The sequence below is a fragment of the Pseudorca crassidens genome, chromosome 12, assembly GCF_039906515.1.
Source record: "Pseudorca crassidens isolate mPseCra1 chromosome 12, mPseCra1.hap1, whole genome shotgun sequence".
Classification (NCBI taxonomy): Eukaryota; Metazoa; Chordata; class Mammalia; order Artiodactyla; family Delphinidae; genus Pseudorca; species Pseudorca crassidens.
This window is the reverse complement of record NC_090307.1, coordinates 90,586,380-90,605,716: the sequence shown is the minus strand read 5'-3', so window position 1 is coordinate 90,605,716 and position 19,337 is coordinate 90,586,380. Positions and strand designations below refer to the sequence as shown.

At 58.8% G+C, this 19,337-nt stretch overlaps 1 protein-coding gene across 3 annotated transcripts in view; it reads right to left on the bottom strand.

The window, feature by feature from the left end:
- ADGRD1 (adhesion G protein-coupled receptor D1) overlaps positions 1-19,337 on the bottom strand; it is a 145,364-nt gene that overhangs the window by 27,505 nt on the left and 98,522 nt on the right. For all 3 annotated transcript variants that reach the window (XR_010933399.1, XM_067701242.1, XM_067701241.1), the window contains 2 exons: positions 3,816-3,919; positions 2,265-2,376 (listed from right to left, as the gene is read on the bottom strand). Coding sequence is in view for 2 of the 3 variants with exons in the window: in XM_067701242.1 (XP_067557343.1) it covers positions 2,265-2,376; positions 3,816-3,919 (216 nt within the window). In the remaining variant the exon portion in view is untranslated. The remainder of the gene's footprint in view (positions 1-2,264; positions 2,377-3,815; positions 3,920-19,337) is intronic.

The window sequence follows — 19,337 nt, the reverse complement described above, 5'->3', positions numbered from 1 at the left end:
GGACTCGGTCCGGCCAATCAGCGTAAACATCCCCATCCCTGCAGCAGGATTGGCTCAGGGGTGGGCACGTGACCGGCCGGGTTGCCGGGCGTGGGTTCTGGGGTGGGCGGAGGCGCCGGTGAGCAGGTTTCCCTCCTTCCTTTGGACGCAAGGACCCAAGGACAGGAGCCCGGAGCTGTGGAAGCCACCCCGGCCCGGAGGCGAGGCCTGCAGAGTGGAGGGCGTGAGGGGAAGGGAGTTGAGGGGCAGAGAGAGAGCAGCGTGTGACGTGGCTGAAACCTCTCGACTCAGGAATTTTCAGTTCTCCGTTTCAAGGTGTTGGTTACCTACCTGGAGCCGAAAGGCCTGAGCGACACGGCCGCTTCACTGGGCTTTACTCTCAGCAGGTGTAATGGACAGAGGTGCACAAACTACCTGTAATGTCTGTTCCCTCTGGCTGCTCGGGGAACGATACCCAGAAGGCCCCCCTGCCTTGTGTGTGACGAGCAGGCAGGGGCAGGGCCTGCTCAGCACTGCGCGCTCCTCTCCCCTGTCCAGGGCGGCAGAGGTCTGCTGGTCCCCCTTTTTGCTCCTAGTGTCTTGGCCACAACTCCAAGCTCAGCCATGTGGGCTCAGATTCCCCCGGAGCCTCAATCAGAGATCCCCCCACCCACACTCTCTGTGAGTCCCCCGCCACCCATCCCTAAGCGCAGATACAAGGGCCAGGGAACCAGGAGACTGGGGGAGAAAACAAACATGAAAACCGAGAACAACCATCTCTATAGGGGCTCCGCGTCCTGTCCTCCCCAGGCCCCCTGATCAGTGGATTCTCAGGAAAAACCAAAAAGGAACAAGTTACTGAAATGCCGCGCTTCTGGTCGTTAGGCTCTGTTAAAGTTAGACACAAATATGGGACACGTCTGTTATTTCTGTAGTCCCAGCACCGGTGGCCCTGCGTCTTCTAGGACCAGCTGCCCCTTTCATGTGGGGAGCGGCCCCTCCCCACACAGAGACTGGCCACCACAGTCACCTGTCCTGTCTGCCACAGAGGTGATCCAATGGATGGATCACTGAGAGCCCTGCCTGGGATTTTAGACACACAGGAGATTCCCCCGGTCCCTGGGGTCGCCATCTGCATGATAGGCGCCTGGACCGCTTCCCCTCCTGCTGCCATCACACAGGTGGGGCTCACTCCTCACGGTGTGGCTTGGACAGGCAGCCTCAGCGTAACCTGAAAACCTGATGGAAACAGGAATTCCAGCTGAACCCAAATCTGTATTTTAAGGAAACCCCGTGTGATGATCCACAGTGGAGCTTGAAAAGCATCCAGTAGGAGAGAATGAGGCTGGTGCAGAGGCCTCATCTGTCCACGGCACAGCCAGGAACTTCTTAGATGCTTCGCTGAACCCCCAAACCTGTGAGCAGAGGAGGGCAGCAGCCCCAGGACGGGCAGGTGGGCTGAGGACCCTGCTGGGCAGGGAGGACAAGACGCCCTGCTGACCCTCTCTTCATGGGATAAAGAGTTCATCTTCCATTAGCCAATCGTGATCGCGCCCCAGGACCACTGACTTACACTGCTTGGTTCCCCTTCCTTCCTGGTGTAGCGCGAGCACATCTCTGCTTCTTCTTCCCTTCAACCAGGTTTACAACCCACGTCACCCAAGCCTGGGTCAATCTGGTCTCAGCATTTCACTTTCTGTGAGATCTAAGACTTCCTAGGCCCCCGGAGAACCCCCAGCCTGATACAAAGGGCAGAGAAAAGGTGGGTCTGGGTCTTCACAGACCCTTTGCAGAGAGCGCCGGCCCTTGGCAGGCAGAGGGGGTGCGGCTGTGTGTATGGTCAGAGCAGCGATAGAGGGCGGTGTCGGCAGCAAGACCGCACGAGGTCAGCACCCGGTCAGTGCTCACCAGGCCACCCTGGGTGAGTGGCTGTAACTCCCTCGTGCCTCAGCCTGGCATCTCTAGCAGGCGGGTTACCACGGCATCACCTCGTGGGCTTGTGACGAGGATTGACGGAGTGGATCTATGTAAGCCCTCAGCACGGCGCCCGGCACGCAGTAAGGGCCGTGAGTGTGGGCATTACCGAGACTGATGCTGAGCGGGGAAGCCACTCGTACCTGTCATCTTCCCTGTCTCTCCCAGAGGAAAGAGAGCCTGGCTGTCCGGTGGTCTGAATTCTGAACTGAAGCCATCAGGAGAAGGTACCACCCCTGGCGACGTTCGGGGGAGGAGGGGATGGGAGGGAGGCCGGCTGTGGACCCAGCAGGACCAAGGGGGCCACTCACCGTGCCCGGCTCGAAGTGGAAGCTGATGAGCAACACGACCTGGGCCACCAGGATGGCACAGGACAGGTTGGCGTGGATGTGGTAGCGCTGGTTCCGGATGGTGCTGACCGAGCTGGGGGCAGAGAGGCAGGGGTGAGGCCACCAGGGAGGGCCTGATAAGCCCAGATGCTGCCACTCCCGGCTGTGAACCCTCGATGGCTCCCTGTTACCCTTGGAAACGACGCAGCTCCTTCCACAGGCCCTGCAGGGCCTGATCCTTGCCTGACTCAGCTCGTCCCTTCCCCTGCTCACAGACCCCCTTTTCCTGGAGGCTCTCCAAGACCCCCAGCCCGCTCCCGCCTCGGGGCCTTTGCACCAGCCGTTCCTCTGCAGTGAAGTCCCTTCCCAGGTCTCCCGTTAGAGAGAACTTCCCAAGCCTGAAGGAGCCCCGCTTCCCTCTGAACTGCTCTCAGGGCTCGGACGGCTGTGAAGACGTGTCTCCAGCCTGTGCGTCCTCACTCGCTGTCTGCCCCCCACCCCCGCAGCCAGGTGTGTTTTTATCTGTCTCGGGCGCAGCTGCGTCCTCAGAGCTGACTACGCGTGGGTGGGGTTGGCCTGCTGAGCAAATAGCTGGGGAACGAGGAACGTCCTGAGCGTAGGCTGGGGTCCCTCCAAACCCGCGCCGGTCTCCTCTCACCTGGCTCGGATCCCTCCATAAGCTCCTGTGTCCAGGGTGTACCCCTGCCCCCACCCCCCAGGGCGCCCGGGTCCCGGGTGGGCAGCAGCAGGGATGGGGGAGCCGGGGAAGCTGACAGCCTCAGCCCCTGGCCAACCAAACCTGGGAACCCCGAGGAGGAACCCCAGGAGTGGAGGAAGAGGGGCAGATAAACTCCCGCGCGTCCCCGGAGAGCGGGCCCATCCAGCTGTGGGGAGAACGCCCTCCTCTGAGGCCCAGCAGCTCGGAGGGGAGTGTGCGAGCAGCGCTCAGTCAGCTGTCCGCCCAGACTCACGGCTCTCATCTTAGTTTTCTGTCCCAGTTCAGAAAGGGCCACGGATGGACTGAGCTGCCGGCCTCCACTGGGGGGGCTGCAGGGTGCCCTCAATCTCTGACCAGACGTGGCTTCAGCCGGCAGGGAGCCCTGTTCCCACCCCGGGGCCTCCTGCAGCCCAGCCCCACGAAGCTGGCTGTTTTGATATCATTTGGGGGGGTCCTCAGTTCTGGCTGTCCCCTGGCCAGAGGACAGAAAGCCTTGTGGGCTGGGGACCTTTCCAGAGCCTTCCAGGCTAGCTGAAGCCGGGTGCCCTCCAATTCCACGGCACCTCCTCTCCCCTCTCTCTTTCCCAGCGCCCAGAGCCCCCTCCCTGCGCCCCAGATTTCAAAACAAAAGGTAATCGAGGACCAGCCGTCCAGCTGTCACACACCGTGTGCAGACTCTACATAGGGGCCGGCATTTGCCGCCTCCCGAGTACAAGTGCCAGAAGGGAAATCGAAGTGGGCAGGGGTGGCACTGACATTTGCACAAAGCTGCCCAACCTCTTGGGAGACCCGGGGGACAGCAGAAGGTGACTCACGATAGCACGGCGAAGGTGACGAGCGTGATGGTCAGGCAGAGCACGGACAGCGAGCAGCCGATGTAGCTGACGGACGAGAGCGCCACCTGGTGTCCGCGCGTGAGCTGTGCGGGAAGCAGAGCGGAGGCAGTCAGCCGCCGCGGGGTCCGGGCCCTAGAGGGGGACTGGCCCTGTGGTTAATGTGGCCCGAGCCTGATCGCGGGGCTTCAGGCTGGAAGGGGTCCCAGGGCTAATGCAAAGCTGAGCACGAGGCAGCCACTAGACCGTCCGGGCTTGGTGGTGGCCGCCAGTGCCTGCCTCTCCCCCTGACGCCCTGGTGTTGCCACCCAGAGGGCCAGTCCTTTGGTGGTGGCCCTTGGTTCTGCGCGTTTCAGACGCTCCAAATGGCTCCACCCATCACTCACATCCCTCCAGCCCCTGCGCTGCTACCGCATCACCTCCCTTCCCCCACTGCTCCCCGCGCAGGCCGCCCGCCCGCCCCGAGCCTCTGCGCCCCGCATGCAGGGTTCTCTTAAGAGCCTGACCCACAGGCCCCGGTGCAAGTCCCAGCTGACGACCTAGGAGTGAATTTTCATATGTGAAGTGCTCAGCGCAATGTAAGGGTTCTGCTGGTATCCCTGATGCCCAGTAGAGCATAAACATACGCGGTAAGTCCAGTGGATGCAAAGCCACAAAGGACAGTGACAGAAACCACAGCTCACCTAGCAGCACAACCCAGGACTCCAGGAGCTGTGGCCTCTGAGGTCACGTACATCTGACCCTGGGATCCAAGAGACCCCGGGCTCCCTAAGCCACACGCCTAGGAGCGCAGCTTCCCTCAGGGGTCGCTGCCGGTTCCTGCTCCCCCGCAGCATCGAAGACCCAGCCTGGAGCTCGCTCTGCACTGGCGCCGGCGCCAGACCTCAGGGTCCCTGCAGCCTTGGCCAGGACGCCGGGGACCTCGGCCTCCAGTAAACTGCCTTCTTCCCTGTTCCCCGGGACTTAACTGGGAACAAAAGGAGGCAACTCTGAGGTTCGGAAAAGGGCTGTCGTCCAGGACGCGGGGCCCAGGAGGCCCCACCAGGAAACGTAAGTGGGTCACAGGGAACAATCTGGGAGCCAACCGGTCGGTTTCCGAGAACTGATAACGTAATGAGGGGTCAAGAAACACTTTCAGTCCCTGGCTGAATCCCTGGCAGGGGAGGTGGAAGCCTGGACCCAGCAGCCCTGGACAGGGGGGCGGGAGGGCCCTCATGGGTAACCCCTGTCTGTGCAGGAAAACAAGCTTCCTAGACAGGAGGGGCCACCAGTGCGTTCCTGCAGCAGGCTTATCGGCAACATCCCAAGATCTGGACCCTAAAGTCCTCCATCTGCAGATAGAAAGGCCGAGCGGTGTTCTGAGCCATCACATGTCTGAGGAAGGCAAATGGAAATATACTCCTAGAGCCGCTTTCCTGCACTGTATTGCTTCACACTAATTCCTGAGCGATGCTGTCACTGCTCTTCTGTGAAATGATGTTTCTGGTTTTAGATAAGTTTCGGGAAAGCTGCACTCTCTATCTGCCTTTAAAGACTTCTGGTGAATACAAGCAACGTAAGGCTTCTGAGACTCCTTCAGGTAAATATATAGATAGAGACAGCTACGTCAACCTTGGCGTTTCTCAAACTCTTTGGGGGAGGGGAAGACAGTACCTCTTCGGCAGTGCCGTTACTTCAAGCGATACTTTTCAGAAACGCAGAACTAAAGCCAGGTGAGGAATCACTAACATTACACCAACTATGCCACCTTTCTCTGCTGTCTCATGAGACAGCTGAGAAGTCCTGTCCCACCATCGCAACGATCTCTGCCTAGAGGTGTAGGGAAGTATCAGTTACCAGAGTTTACGGGCATCACAGACCATCAACCGTTCTTAGAAACCACGGTCCACCTCCGCAGCACTCACCTAATTGAAATTAACTTAAATAATCAGTGGAAACGAGAGCAGATGAAGGACAGCAACACATCACTATCCAGGAGCTAGCCTGGTCCCGTGACACCTTCACCCCATTGCCACTGGGACGTCCCGGTCCTAGTCTGGCCCTGAGCCCAAGTTCTCCGCATGAGTCCTCGCACCCCGAAGTCTCAGCTCTACCCGTCCCTGTTCATCGCTGTGCTGCCCAAACATCTCACAGCCCCCCAGTGGTATGCGTCCCACTCTGATACTACTGTCCCACTTCACGGCAGAGTCTTCTTACTCCCAGAGAGATGGTGAGCTCTTTAAGGACAGAGATCACGTTCCTGAGACTTCCACCGTCTCATCAACCACGGCTCTGAGAACAGCAGGGTACTACTGAGAATGATGGTTTTCCACAGGTATTTGCTGAAGGTTTTAGGGTAGAAACAGCCCTCAAGTCTACTCCCCTGACTCCCCCACTGATTCACCATAAAAGATGAATTTAATCGACACCACTGTTCGCATACCTCTTAGAGAGATAATAAAGTTTACCTCCTCCACTCACAGAGCTGTAGGGAGCTTCCAGTAGGCTCACGTGAGAGTTCACTGCACAATGTAGAAGCTTCCAGGCGTGAGGGCTGTACCTGGCCAGCCACACTAGCTGAAATCTTTCCCTGTTTTCTGCACACACACTCGGCCTAGAGCTTCTGATAAATGGGAGTCCAGCCCTAGCCTCAGACCCACACCTACTCACCCCTGTACCATATGCCTTCCAACCCCAGCATCAGTCAACTCCACCACCAACCAACCCTGTTATCAACCAGTTCAACCATCAACCAACCCTATTATCAACCAGTTCAACCATCAACCAACCCTATTATCAACCAGTTCAACCATCAACCAATCTCACCATCAACCACTTCAACCATCAACCAACCCTATTATCAACCAGTTCAACCATCAACCAACCCTATTATCAACCAGTTCAACCATCAACCAACCCTATTATCAACCAGTTCAACCATCAACCAACCCTATTATCAACCAATTCAACCATCAACCAACCCTATTATCAACCAGTTCAACCATCAACCCATCTCACCATCAACCAACCCCACCAATCAACCAACTCTTCATCACAACTTTCACCAACCCCAACCAAAGCCAGCCTCAAGCCAGGCACGACAGGGAACACGTAAAAAGTGAGATATGGCCCCCGCTTGCTAACGTCCTGGCCAGCCCATCTTGCAATGGTTACACAGAACATAAGGCGAGGAGATTGGAAGGTCGCATTTTCCGTGGCACCTGAATTATAAAGTGAGGCCATAAGGTAAAAATGACAGGGGATCAAAAGGACCCTTGAGAACCCCTAAGACCCCCCATAATCTGGAGCACCCGCAGTCCGTGCAGAACCTCATATATCCTTCTTCTGTTCGGTGGTCTGAATAGCACTGAGGCAGACCAAAGGAGGGACCAGGAGAAACTTGCCTGCAGACGTCGGGGTCTTCAGACCTTCCTGGTTTCAAACACCTGTCAAATCCGCAGAGCAGAATGGTGTGTGTGTTGGTGGGGGACAATCTCAGAGACCCTGGTTGCCTGAAGGGTTTACTTCCCTCTCTTTTTATATAAGAGCTTTATAACTTTAACACACATTCAGCCCATTGGGTTGTCAGTGTATTAAGTGAACTCGCATCCTGTGTTAAACGCGGCTCCACTGTAACCTGCAAACAGCCTGTGCCTTGTGAAGTTGGACGGGAGGGGGTGTGGGCTTCACACAGGCCCCGACACATGGCAGGAAGTGCACAGAGAGGACAGGAGAGGGTCTCCTGGGCTGGAAGCAGCACGCTCTCTAAGTGGTGAGGTCCACGGAGACAAGAGTTGACGGTCCTGCTCGTGTCGGGGTCCCCGGCATCTAACAGAGGACTGGCAAACTCCAGATGCTCTAGAGATGGACCAAAGATCAGAGTGCCTGTCTGGGGTAGTGGAGCACCCACAGAGGAGAGGATGGTTAAGAGGGGAAGAACGGAGCTGCCTTTATTGGGCACCTGCTGCATGCAGGCGCTGAACCCGCAGAGCAGCCTGCGGGCATTCTGGTTATCACGATGAGGAAACGTGACTGCCCGACACCGCACAGCTGGCAAGACAGTGCTGACCCCAGAAGGCCTGGGCCCCCATCTGCATCAAGCATGTATTAAGCGCCCACTGTGTGCCAAGCCTGGGGCTTGCACTGCAGTGGGGAAAGCAGGTCATGCGCAAAGGCATAAACGGATAAACACAAGAGGGAAGAAATAAGGATGCCAGTTCTGAGACTGACCAGGCTGTGATGGACACAGAGGCCGTGGTGGAGGTGATCGGTGGGGGACGGGGAGGGGGGCCCAGACCTGAGAGTCATCCTGGGTCCCCCCTCTCCCCTCAGAGCCCACGCTCACCCAGCCCTGTCAGTCCCTCAGCTGACAAGTGGCCACACATCCCTCTTTCTCCCCAGTTTCCAGAGCCCCTGCCTTAACCTCCTCTACCCCCCGGACCCCCCAGTGCTCCCCACTTCAGCCAGTTGCCACTCAGCACACATGGCTCCCAGCTGACCCGCCTCCTGGGCACCCCTGCACCCAGAATGAAATCCACATCGTTCCCAGGGTCTCCAAGGCCCCCGCGGGATCAGCCCCGCCTGCACCTCTGCCTCCACCACCTCAGTCACTCCGTCAGGAGGGTCCACGCCTCTGGAAAGATTCAGCAGAGGGGACTGAACATAGGAAGTAGGTGTAAAAGTGTGGGAAACCCTGAAAAGGAGATGATGGTGAGGGTCCCCAGAGAGCAGCCACAGCAAGAGCCTCTGCCCTTGTAGGGTGGGAGGGACAATGGGAAGGGGTGATGTGAGCGGAGCTGGGGCCACTGGCAGAGCTGGAAACACAGCAGGCCTGTCCCATGAGCTGAGGTCGGCGGCGGAGGGGGCACGGCAGCAGCAGGGGCCACGGAGGTGACACAGGCAGCGACAGGAGCATGTGAGCGAGAGCAGAGGTGCAGCACGTCGTGCCTGGCTCTCATTGGCTGGGCTCGGCAGGAAAGCAGTTGTCAGGGGAACCTGCGGCCGAGCAGAGTGAAGGACAAGTGGGGACACATCTGAGCGCGCAGCCCACTCGCTGGATCAGCCGGATGCGGATGCTCTCAGCCCCCGCTGCCCCGGGACCCTGTGTTCCATTTCCTCGGCTTCTGCCACCCAACCCCAGCTCTTCACCAGGCCGGCTCCGTCCTGCCTCTGGTCTCCGCTCCTGCTGGGATCCAGGTGGAGCTGCCCTCCCCGCCGGGGGCGGCTGAGCCCCATGCCTTCCTTCAGCCCTGGACAGGAGGGGCGTGCAGCCCCTGGGCAGCCGGGGGTGTGGTGACAGTCCCTGGGCTTAACAAGCCGCAGGTTCTGCCGGCCACACCCGCTGCGCTGAGTCCAGACTGCAGGTGAATCTCACATTCCAGTGGTGGAAATAAGCCCACAGCCCCAAGGACAGGCAGAGATGAGCTTCTGTCCAAAGTTCATCTGTACCAGACCGTCGGCGCCTGGTCTGGTACCCACAGCCCTGCAGCGGTGCATCGGGTGGGATCTCTCCCCATGGGATGCATGAGGACTTGGCTCCTATGTCTTTCGAAAGATGTCAGTGACTTGCCTTCCTCAGGCTAGTTATCTCATCAAAGGAGTCAGCGGGGGCGAGGACGGAGCCCCTTCACCCCTTGTTACCCAGACCAGGCTCCTGGGGATGCCTCCCCACCTCCCCTCAGCCACACAGCTTGTGTACCGGTCTGGGGCCGGCTAGGAAAACAGTAACCGCTTTAGCCTCTCAAAGATTTGGAAATTTAATTCAGAGCAGTGTTCACGAAGGGGAGAGGGGAACAGAGATGCCACAGGGATGATGGCGCGACCCAGGCATTAATTAATCACAGCAGGAAGCCACCTGCTCTGGCCCATGGTCACCTGGGGAAGCCAGGGCCACGGGCTGCAGGAGCGCCCAGCGGGGGGCTGCCGAGACAAGGCCAGGAAAGCCGCCTGAGGCTCGCGAGAGAGGGTGGGCACGGGGCCTCACCGCCTTCCCCTCCATCTCCTACCAGAGCCCCAAGGGGCAGGGACCTGGGAAGCCAGCCAGCAGCCGTCAGCCCTGAGAGGCAGAGCCCAGCGGGGGAGGGGTGCGTCTGAGAGCAAAGGCCCGGGACCTGGACAGGACTGGGGTCCTGGGGAACGGATCTCTCCTGCGTCCAGCCCTGGGCAGCCCAGCCCCCAAGACACTAACTGGAAGCTGTGTGACCTCCAGCTTCACACACGGGGGTGGGCGGCGGTAACTCAACACTGAGACTGCAAAGCGCGTACAGCCTCTGTTGGGGGAGACACCAGTCACCCCAACGCTCTCTGCACGGAGGCGGGGCTGGAGCAGACCCCTCCCCACAAACGGTGGCTTCGAGCGTCTGTGGAAAGTTAAAGCCTCGCGCGGCTTGACCCAGCACGTCCCCTGTCACAGTGGAGGGAAGGGCGTCTGCACACAGATACTTATTGTCTGCAGCAGCCAGACTGTCGCCACCTGACGTCGATCCGCAGAGAAGTCACGGGGTGGGCGGGGCGAGGTGCGCAGCGGTAGAATGAATGCGGTAGGTCCGCGGAGTCAGAGACGGGACGGTCACCAGCACGCACCGATACGTCTTTCAAAAGCGCACCAGTCTTTACCGCACGCAGCCCTGTGCCGAAGGAAGAGCGGGCGACACGGAGACTGCCTGCGGTGCCACAGCCGCCGCCGCTCCGGGCGAGGCCCTGGGAGACCCGGGGTGGGGGGGCCGGCGTGCTCAACCCCGCCTTCTGTGTCGCTGCACTTTTCCCACGTGCTGTGGCATCTTCACAGCAAACACACCCCAAGGAACTGACCCTGGCTTCACCTCAGGCCGGCAAGGAGCCCTTGGGCTCCCGTGGGGCTTCCCACCCCCTGACACAGGTGGCGGCAGCTTATCAAAGATGGTTCCCCTTTGCCCTTTTCCACCACCATGCGGAGATCCATAACGCTTAGCACAAACAATGTGGAATCTACCCGATCTGGGTCATAACACACTTCAATCCCCAACTCAGTCCTCCAGCCCGGAGCTGACCACCCCGAAGCACTGGGGAGCCCTTGGCCCCCCTGCCTCGCCTCTCTCTCTCTCTCCTGTCTCCCCTGCTCTGGGGGGCTGCACATCAGTCTTTGGATCCTCGGGATGGAGACACCCCAGCTCCACCCTGGCTCATTCCCGGCATCCTCGCTCCTGGCCACCATGCTCACACCCCAACCCCACGGAGGGAGCTCTCGAGCCTGAGGGCAGCCCTGAGACAGGACCCCTCGGGGACCCCGCTGTCAGCTTCCCCTGCAGCTCAAGCCCCATCACAGCTCCAGAGCAGATGCTCCTCAGAAGATTCTAGGAGAAATGAAGCAGTGGCTGCTTTTCCCCTGAAGTAGCAGCCTGGGTCTCGGGGGAGGACCCTGGGGGATAATGAAACTTGCCAGCGGGGGGCGGCGGGGAGTCCTGACCCCACAGAGAGGCACCGTTCCCAGGACAGCAGGGCCGGGCCCATGGCCAAGCTGATATCCCCACCGCACCAGGCTGCTGTCTCCTGCACCCTAATGTCTGCTCCTACCTCCTCAGCCTGTTTCCACCAGTCCCAGGTGGTCGCATGCCTGCGTGCCTGGGGCTCTAAGGGGGAGACAGGGGATGGCAGGCAGTGGCCCAGCCCCAGAGCTCAGCCAACATGCCCACCCCAGAGAGGCAGCAAGGCAAGGACTCAGGGAAAGGGCCCTAGGAAGCCCTGGAGGGAGACAGGAGGGAGAGAGATGGGAGGGGCAGGGGAGGGGGAGAGAGGAGAGAGAGAGAGATGGGAGGGGCAGGGGAGGGGGAGGCAGGAGGGAGAGAGATGGGAGGGTCAGGGGAGGTAGGAGGGGGGAAGGGAGGCACTCTCTGCACCTCTCCAGTGCCCCACTCAGCACCGTCCCAGGCTCTCCGGAGAGGCTGGTGAGATTCACTCCGTGGACATGGATGGCGGGTGGGAAGAGGAAGTTCCTGGTCCGAACACAGCCTAGAAGGGCTTGGCTGGTGAATCAGCAGAAGGGAGAGAGCGGGGGTGCAAGGCAGAGCCCAGAGGACCGTCCAGGACCCAGCGGGAGCCTGTCTGCTACCCTTTCCTACATAACTGCAGGGACCAGGGAACAGGAGTGATGCGGGGGCCTTTCTGGGTCTGCAAGAGGAAGGTATTCAGGACCGGCCCCTCCGTGTGCAGATGCACAGGGTGAGGCATTACATCCTGGGTGGGGGGGAATAAAGGCAAAACAGGGGACTTTTCAGCTCCCTCCTCCCACAGGACCCCCCGTCAACAAGGAGACAGTAGTCCTGACTCCGCACCTAGAGGCTCAGGGCCCTGCCGTCCTCCGGAAGAATGAAAGAAGCAGGAGAGACACCGCCGGAGCTCTGATGCTGCCTGCGGGAGGTCTGTGGTCCCCAGGCTCAGCCCCGCTCCATGCCAGTCCCCTCCCTACTCCTCTCTGATGAGGCTCCTCGCTGCCAGGACATCCCAGGCGGGTGCTGGTGCTCACATCACCGTGGCCTCGGTCAGGCCGGGTGCCTGGGGCTGGGTGCTCCGAGCTCAGTACTTGGGCTGGGAGGTGTCTGACCCCCCCCCCAGCTCCATGAGGAGGGGGGTCCTCACCCACGTCACAGGCAGGGAAGCCAACGCTCAGAGCGGGCCCTTGCTCAAGGTCATGCGGTGTGTTGGGGGAGGGACTGAGTGCCTAGCTGACCGGGAAGCAGAGTGGGGCCGCTGCTGGCCACACCCCAGTGATGCGGACACAGCCACACACAGGAGGTACTCATCAGAAGCTGCCTAAGTGACATGTACGCTTGGAGGTCCTGGAGGAAAGAACCTGCTTCCCGATGGTGACTCAAGCCCTCGCCAGCACCGGACTAAATGCCGGCCTGGCCTGTCTGCGATACGCCCACCAGGACCACAAATACAGCTCAGAGCGGGGGCATTTCACCAGCCCCAGGGCCGCCCTGTAATTAGGCTCCTGCGCCCCTCCCTGGCAGCTAGGGTCTGAGGGTGTGGCAGCCACCGGTGGGTCCTCTAACCATCAGCCAGACTGGACATGGGCCCTGAGAGATGGAGAAGGGGCTCCTATGAAGGCGGGACACCACCCCCTTCCCAGCCCCGCACTGCAGCTCCAGCCTCAGGAAGGCGTGGTGTGCCCCAGCCGTGCCCTTCCTTTCCCACCAGCGGCTAGATTTAGAAATGCCCAGAAGAGCCTGGAGTTTGCTTCAGGACACGGACCCCTCTGAGTCAGAGACCACAAACGCCAGTGCCTCCGGAGAGGCAGCTTATATAAATCCAGGAGGCCAGCCGGGAGTGTGCATACATGCTGGACAAGGGAAACTATCCTTCCAGAAAGAGGCATCTTTATCGCCCTTCCTTTTCCAACAGCTCCTCTTAGTGTGTATGTCACTTTCCCAGCGGAGAAGAGAACAAGAAGCATTTTACTGTCTTCCTAAAAGCAGAGTAATGAGAACATGATGATGAATGGGTTAGGGTGAGGGAGGTGATAGGGAGTGGTGGGGACTGTGGAGAACTGCAGTGCACACCCCCACCTGCAGGGAGCAGGGCTGCTCCGCCAGGAGTGGAAGCTCTGTGTGGCCAGATCTTCTTCTTTTTAAGAAAACCAGAAATCCAAAATTTTAGATAATATCTCTGAGTTTTGAAATGTTGACAAATGGCAAAATGGCCATCATTTTAAAAAGTCTACAAACAACAAATGCTGGAGAGGGTGTGGAGAAAAAGGAACCCTCGTACACTGTTGGTGGGAATGGAAATTGATACAGCCACTATGGAGAACAGTATGGAGGGTCCTGAAAAAACTAAAAATAGAACTACCATACGACCCAGCAATCCCACTACTGGGCATATATCTGGAGAAGATTATAATTTGAAAAGATACGTGCACCCCAGTGTTCACTGCAGCACTGTTTATAATGGCTAGGACAAGTCAGACAGAGAAAGACAAATACCATGTGATATCACTCATATGTGGAATCTAAAATATTATACAAATGAACTTGTCTATGAAACAGAAACAGAGACCTAGAGAACAGACTTGTGGTTGCCAAGGGGGAGGGGGTGGGGGAGGGATGGAGTGGGAGGTTGGGATTAGTGGATGCAAACTATTATATCTCGAATGGATAAACAACAAGGTCCTACTGTAGAGCACAGGGAACTATATTTAATATCCTGTGATAAACCGTAATGGAAAAGAATATGAAAAAGAATGTGAATCACTTTGCTGTATAGCAGAAATTAACACAACGTTGTAAAATGTTATTTTGTCCAATAAAATAAATTAAAAAAAATTAAATATTGACTAAAGGACTAACTGAAACACGTCCACCGGCCAAAGTCAGCCTGCAGACCACAGGCTGTGACTCTGTCTCAGGAAACAGTTCCTTCCCTGTGGCTGCCAGGCCCCCGGCCCCAGGCTCCCTGACTGATGGGAAGGTGAAGGGGCCCCTGTGGTCCAGCCTTCCCAGGTGCACCTGTCCTGGCACACTGCTCCTGCCGCCTCCCAGGACAGACGTCCAGGCCCAAGCTGCTGTCAAGGAGCCCTTGAGGGAGCCAGGGGGCAGTCCCTGATCCTGCCTGCTCTGACTTCCCTTCCTACCTATAAACTCCACTCATAAGGCAGCCACTGCGGTTACTGCTGCTTCAACAAGAAACCCGGGGTGATACCCGCCTGCCCCCTGCCCCGGATCCTGCCTGGAGCAGAGCCCACCAGAGCATCTGGGCAGCGGGAGCCTCTGTTCCTCGGTCCCCAGCGGCCGCTGCTGGTCGGTCCTCAGAGATGAGCGAGGTTCTAGCGCCCGCCGGCCTCCTCTTGTGCACCTTTGGTCCCTGTGCCTGGGAGTCAGGGTTACCGACTAAACCCACATGCACTGGGCTTTCGGGCATGCAGGGGGAGCGCTCCTGCATTTCTCCAAGCTGCTGTCCCGTGTGGAGCCGACTACCTCATGCACACACTTGTTCAGCCGGCCGCTGCCGCACGCCAGACGCTGGGCACCGGGAAGGAGCCAGGAGCAGTGTGCTCTCAGACGTCAGCAACGGCCTCCCCAAGCTGCGAACTGTATTCTTCTCTCATCTGAGGTCATTCCACACAAATGCATCACCAGGGGCGTAACACACAGGCGGGGGGCTCAGTCCAGTCTCTCCCCACCCTTGTTTGACTCACTCGGGGAGGCGGGGGTCCAAGGGCAGACCCCCGAGGCGGAAGCTGGGTGGGAGGGGAGCCAGGAGAGATGGGCAGGGAGAAGCAACGCGGGCTCGGAGGAGAGAGCCTGCCCGGGAGCCCAGGAAGGCGCGGGCTCGACACGCCATCAGGGAGGTAAAGGCGTTCGTGCCGTTTGCATTAATTCTCCAAAAGCCCCACGGATCTGGCATCTACCTGTGATAACTGCCTTGTTGCTTTTTTTAACGTTCATGAAAACATTCATTTTTAGCACAGCTAATTTTAACCCATTTTCAAATCGACCTTTCCTGGCGATGAGTAGATATGATTTGCTTCCATGAACACACCCACTGACTGTGTCTAAATTTGGTGTTGCCACTGAGTGGTGGCAGATCTGTAATCACAGATGCTCTGTGACCCCAGTCGTCCGGCCTCCTAGACCGAGCCGCCTCTCCTGCCCCCTCTCCCACCGACAGGCACAAGCACAGCTTCCTGCTGAGCGTTTGCCCCTCTGCCCACTCCCACTGCCCAACAGGCCCACCCACGTCACAGAGGAAACTGGGTTTAGTCCTCGGTGGGTAAAGGGTCCAACCCGGGGTGTGACCACCAGCCTGAGCTTTGCATAGGAGGGCAGAGCTCAAGTCCGGACTCTGCCCCCAGGTGACCTTGGGGAAGTCCCCCAACCCTCATCTGCGAGGCCCACATGGCGAGGCCAGAAGGAGGGAAGAGACCCCAAAACGGTGCCTTTCCTGTGTTCACTGTCACCAGCAGGCACTCTGCTCTGTGACCCCCAGGACCACAGCCCACCTCCAGTGACCCCAGAGCTGCCACGCCTGCAGACAGAGCACCTGCCCTTCTTCTGGCTCTCGGTCTGCCTGCAGCTCACTGTAGAACAAGTCTTGTTTCCTGCGTCCCTGGAACTGCTCTCCCAAGAGGCAGTCTCACCACTGTCCTCTGCATCTTACTTCCTGGAGGGCCATCTGTCCCACTCCCCCCTTCAGACCCCCAGCCGAGGTCCCATCACCTGCTACAGAGCACACGTCTGGAATCAGACTAACCCTAACTCGCTCTTCAAATCTGTAACCACCGGCCCAGCCACTTTCACGGGACTTTGACAGACAAGGCGCCTGACTCTAGGGTCTATTCAGAGAGAGGTCTGGGGCCAGCAGTGCCTGGGCACCGCCTGGGCCCTGTGAGCAGGGAACCACCCAGACCTGAGGAACCTAGATCAGCGTTTTCACAAGACCCGACGGTCCCTGAGCACATGGGGTTCAGGCTGCTGGGCTGTGGACATCGGACTGGCCCAGGCCACGGATACACCTCTCACACGTGGCCTAGAAGCGATAGCTGATGACACTTCTAAAAATCAAGAGATTTTGCACAAAACCCATCTCCAGCTTTTCTCAGTCAGAGGGGGCAGCTCCAGTCCGCATGCGCAGCGTCTGCCCCGTCAGCAGGGCAGGGGCTCTCAGTGCACCACACCCACACCCTCCGCGATGGCCTCCACCCCCGTCGCTCCGGCGGCCTCTCGGCGCCCCGGGCATTTGGGTCTGAAGCTCCCTGGCATGTGTCCTGGGAGCTGCACCAGCCTCCTTGCCGTTCGTGCTCAGGCCTCACACCCACGGCCCCTCTGCCCGGACGCCCTTCCATCTGCGTCTGCATGGCTCCCCCGCACCCCCCGGGGTCTCTACCCTTCGCCCCCCGCCCAGAAGGCGCTGCGGGGCCACCTCTGTCTTCCGGCCTGCCCCTCCCACGTTTGCCCTCACAGGCCGCGTCTCCACCCGCACTCAAGACCTTGAGCACTGCATTTTCCCAGAATAACGCCTGAAAAGCCTAGGGGTCACCTGGAACTCAACAATTCACTGATGGATGGATGAGAGACCACAGGCTGGGCCACCCCGCCCTCTGGGTTTCATTTTCTCCACTCGTCAAGGAGGGGGCTTGGTCACAGGACCCCTCAGACCTCCGGGCGCTACTGACCAAGGCTCTGCGTGGCGGCAGGGCGGTGCCTTTGCCGGGGGCTAATGTGAGCGGCTGGACTCTCCCCTGTGACACCAGAAGGTTGCAGACTGAGCCACAAGGGCCGAGGCCCGGGCAGGAGGGAGGAGAAGGGGGCCTGGGTGGAGGACAGAGGCGGAGGGTGAGCCTCACAGAGGCCGTGCTTCTCATCTGCCAGGGCCTGATGTGCCAGGAGATATGAGTGGTGTCAGGACCCGTGGACTAGGATAAGCAAGGGTGGCAGAGGAAGCAACTGAGTGGACGGGCCAGCAAAGCGGACGTCTCGTGCGGTCAGGGGAGCTGATGCTCAGGCCTCACGAACAGGGGTTACTCTCCCGACTTCAATGCACTCTGCTATGTTGTCATCTTACTTCATTCTTCTTTAAATCACTAGCAACGGCCCACCGCACTGATCTCCCTGGCTACCGACGGCTCACAACCCAGCGTGCGCCCCGACTTAGGATCAGAGAGCTGCAGGTCAACGAGAGAAAGGTGTTTTTTTCTGTTTTTTTGGCTGCGTCGGGTCTTAGTTTCGGCATGCGGGATCTTTCGTTGCGGCGCACGGGCTTCTCTCTAGTTGTGCCGTGTGGGTTTTCTCTCTCTGGTTGTGGCGCGTGGGCTCTGTAGTTTGCAGCACGCGGTCTCTTTTGCTGAGGTGCGCAAGATCAGTAGTTGTGGCTCCGTGGCAGGTGGGATCTTAGTTCCCTGACCGGGGAGGGAGCCCGCATCCCCTGCACTGGAAGCCGATCCGCCAGGGAAGCCCCGAGAAAGGGCTTTGACCGAGCACGTGCGAGGGAGGGAAATGAAAAGGGAGGAGGTGTCAGTCACTCAACTGCCCCCGAAAGGTCACACCTTCAAGAAAACGCTCCCACCGGGACTGTTTGTGGGGGGGTCACACCTGCCTGGACAACAGGTGCGCTGGGCGGACAGGTGGGCTTGCACCCCTCAAGTCTACGACAGAACTGCCTGCTCTGAAACTAAAAGCTGGGCTTCATTTCACGCGTCGTCAGTTTTCCCAGGAGTAACCTAGCAACTCCTGGCGACTCCGTCTGATGGCGTTGCTACGAAGCCTGCTCACCCCACCCTCGCTTGAAGCTTCCTCACGAGCAGAGCAGAGGGGGTCATCTGTTCAGATCGACAGTGTTGCGTGTGTCCGTGCGGGGAGTTCGCGGGATGGGGGGCGGACCAGCCCCCATGTCCTCCTAGGGATCGCCAGGAACTCCTCTCCGGAGTCCCCATAAGTAACCCACAGTCTGCTTGTAAAATCCGTGATACGCTTTGCAATGGAAAGAGCGCCCTGCTCACCACCTTCCACCCGCAATACGCCAACCTCATCAGCCCTCCTGCCCTCTGCACTCGCTGTTCTCAGCCTGGAATATTCCTCTCCCAGGCCTTCTAGAGACAAGACTCTGCTGGCCATTCAAATGTCACTTCCTCGGAGACAACCCCCCAGATCACAGTCCCCGAAGGCGTCCCCCCTCCCCACCTGCCGTCTCCTCCATCGCCCCCTCCAAGGTTCTTCCTACCCTTACTGCTCTTTGAACGTACTGATTTACCCCTCATTTGTTTATGCTCTGTCTTTCCCACTCGAATATAACCTACTCCAAAGCAGAAACGCATGGTTTTTCTTGTTTACAAATGAACCTCTGGGCCTGGCGATACACCCGACAGGTATCTGTCGAATGATGGTGGATAAGGAACCAACCCTTAGGTAAATACTGCTTGCAGTCTGGGTGTTGCTATAAGAACCACACCTTCCCTAACAAAACCGATGCAATCACGGCGCTCATCAAATACTTCCTGACGCCCAGTGTGTGCAGTGCCTGGGCTACAACACTCAGGAGAACAGAGTCCGTTCATAAACAGACAGACCCTGCGAGTGGATGTACCCTGAGAGGGCGGGGCCGTGTGACGGGTGGCGGGTTTGCCAGAGCAGGTCATACAGCAACGGAGGCTCAGCCGGCCCGGGGCATCTTATTGCCCGTCAGCCGCCACCTCCCTTCCCTCAGGCACACGGGAGTGGGGAGGTCAGAGCATCCTCCTGACAAGTGGCCGGTGCGCCGAGCGGCTGGAGGACTCAGCTCCACTGACACAGGAGGGGAAAGCCCCTGCCCAGCTGCAGCCCCACTGCCTCAGGTGAGAGCTCTGGCCCAGCATCACCACAGATCTTCAAGAGCAGCAGAAATTCACAGTCGTAAAAAACCTCAGTCTCCAAAACCAGTGTGGGATGAAACCAAACGTGTCTCCAGGTGCCCGAGCCGCCCTGCATCTTAGGAGATCCTAGGAGAAGCCCCGTCGACTCCCTGCTCTCCCACCCCCGCCAGGAGATTCAGTTTTCTCCGTGGGCCTCAGAAGCC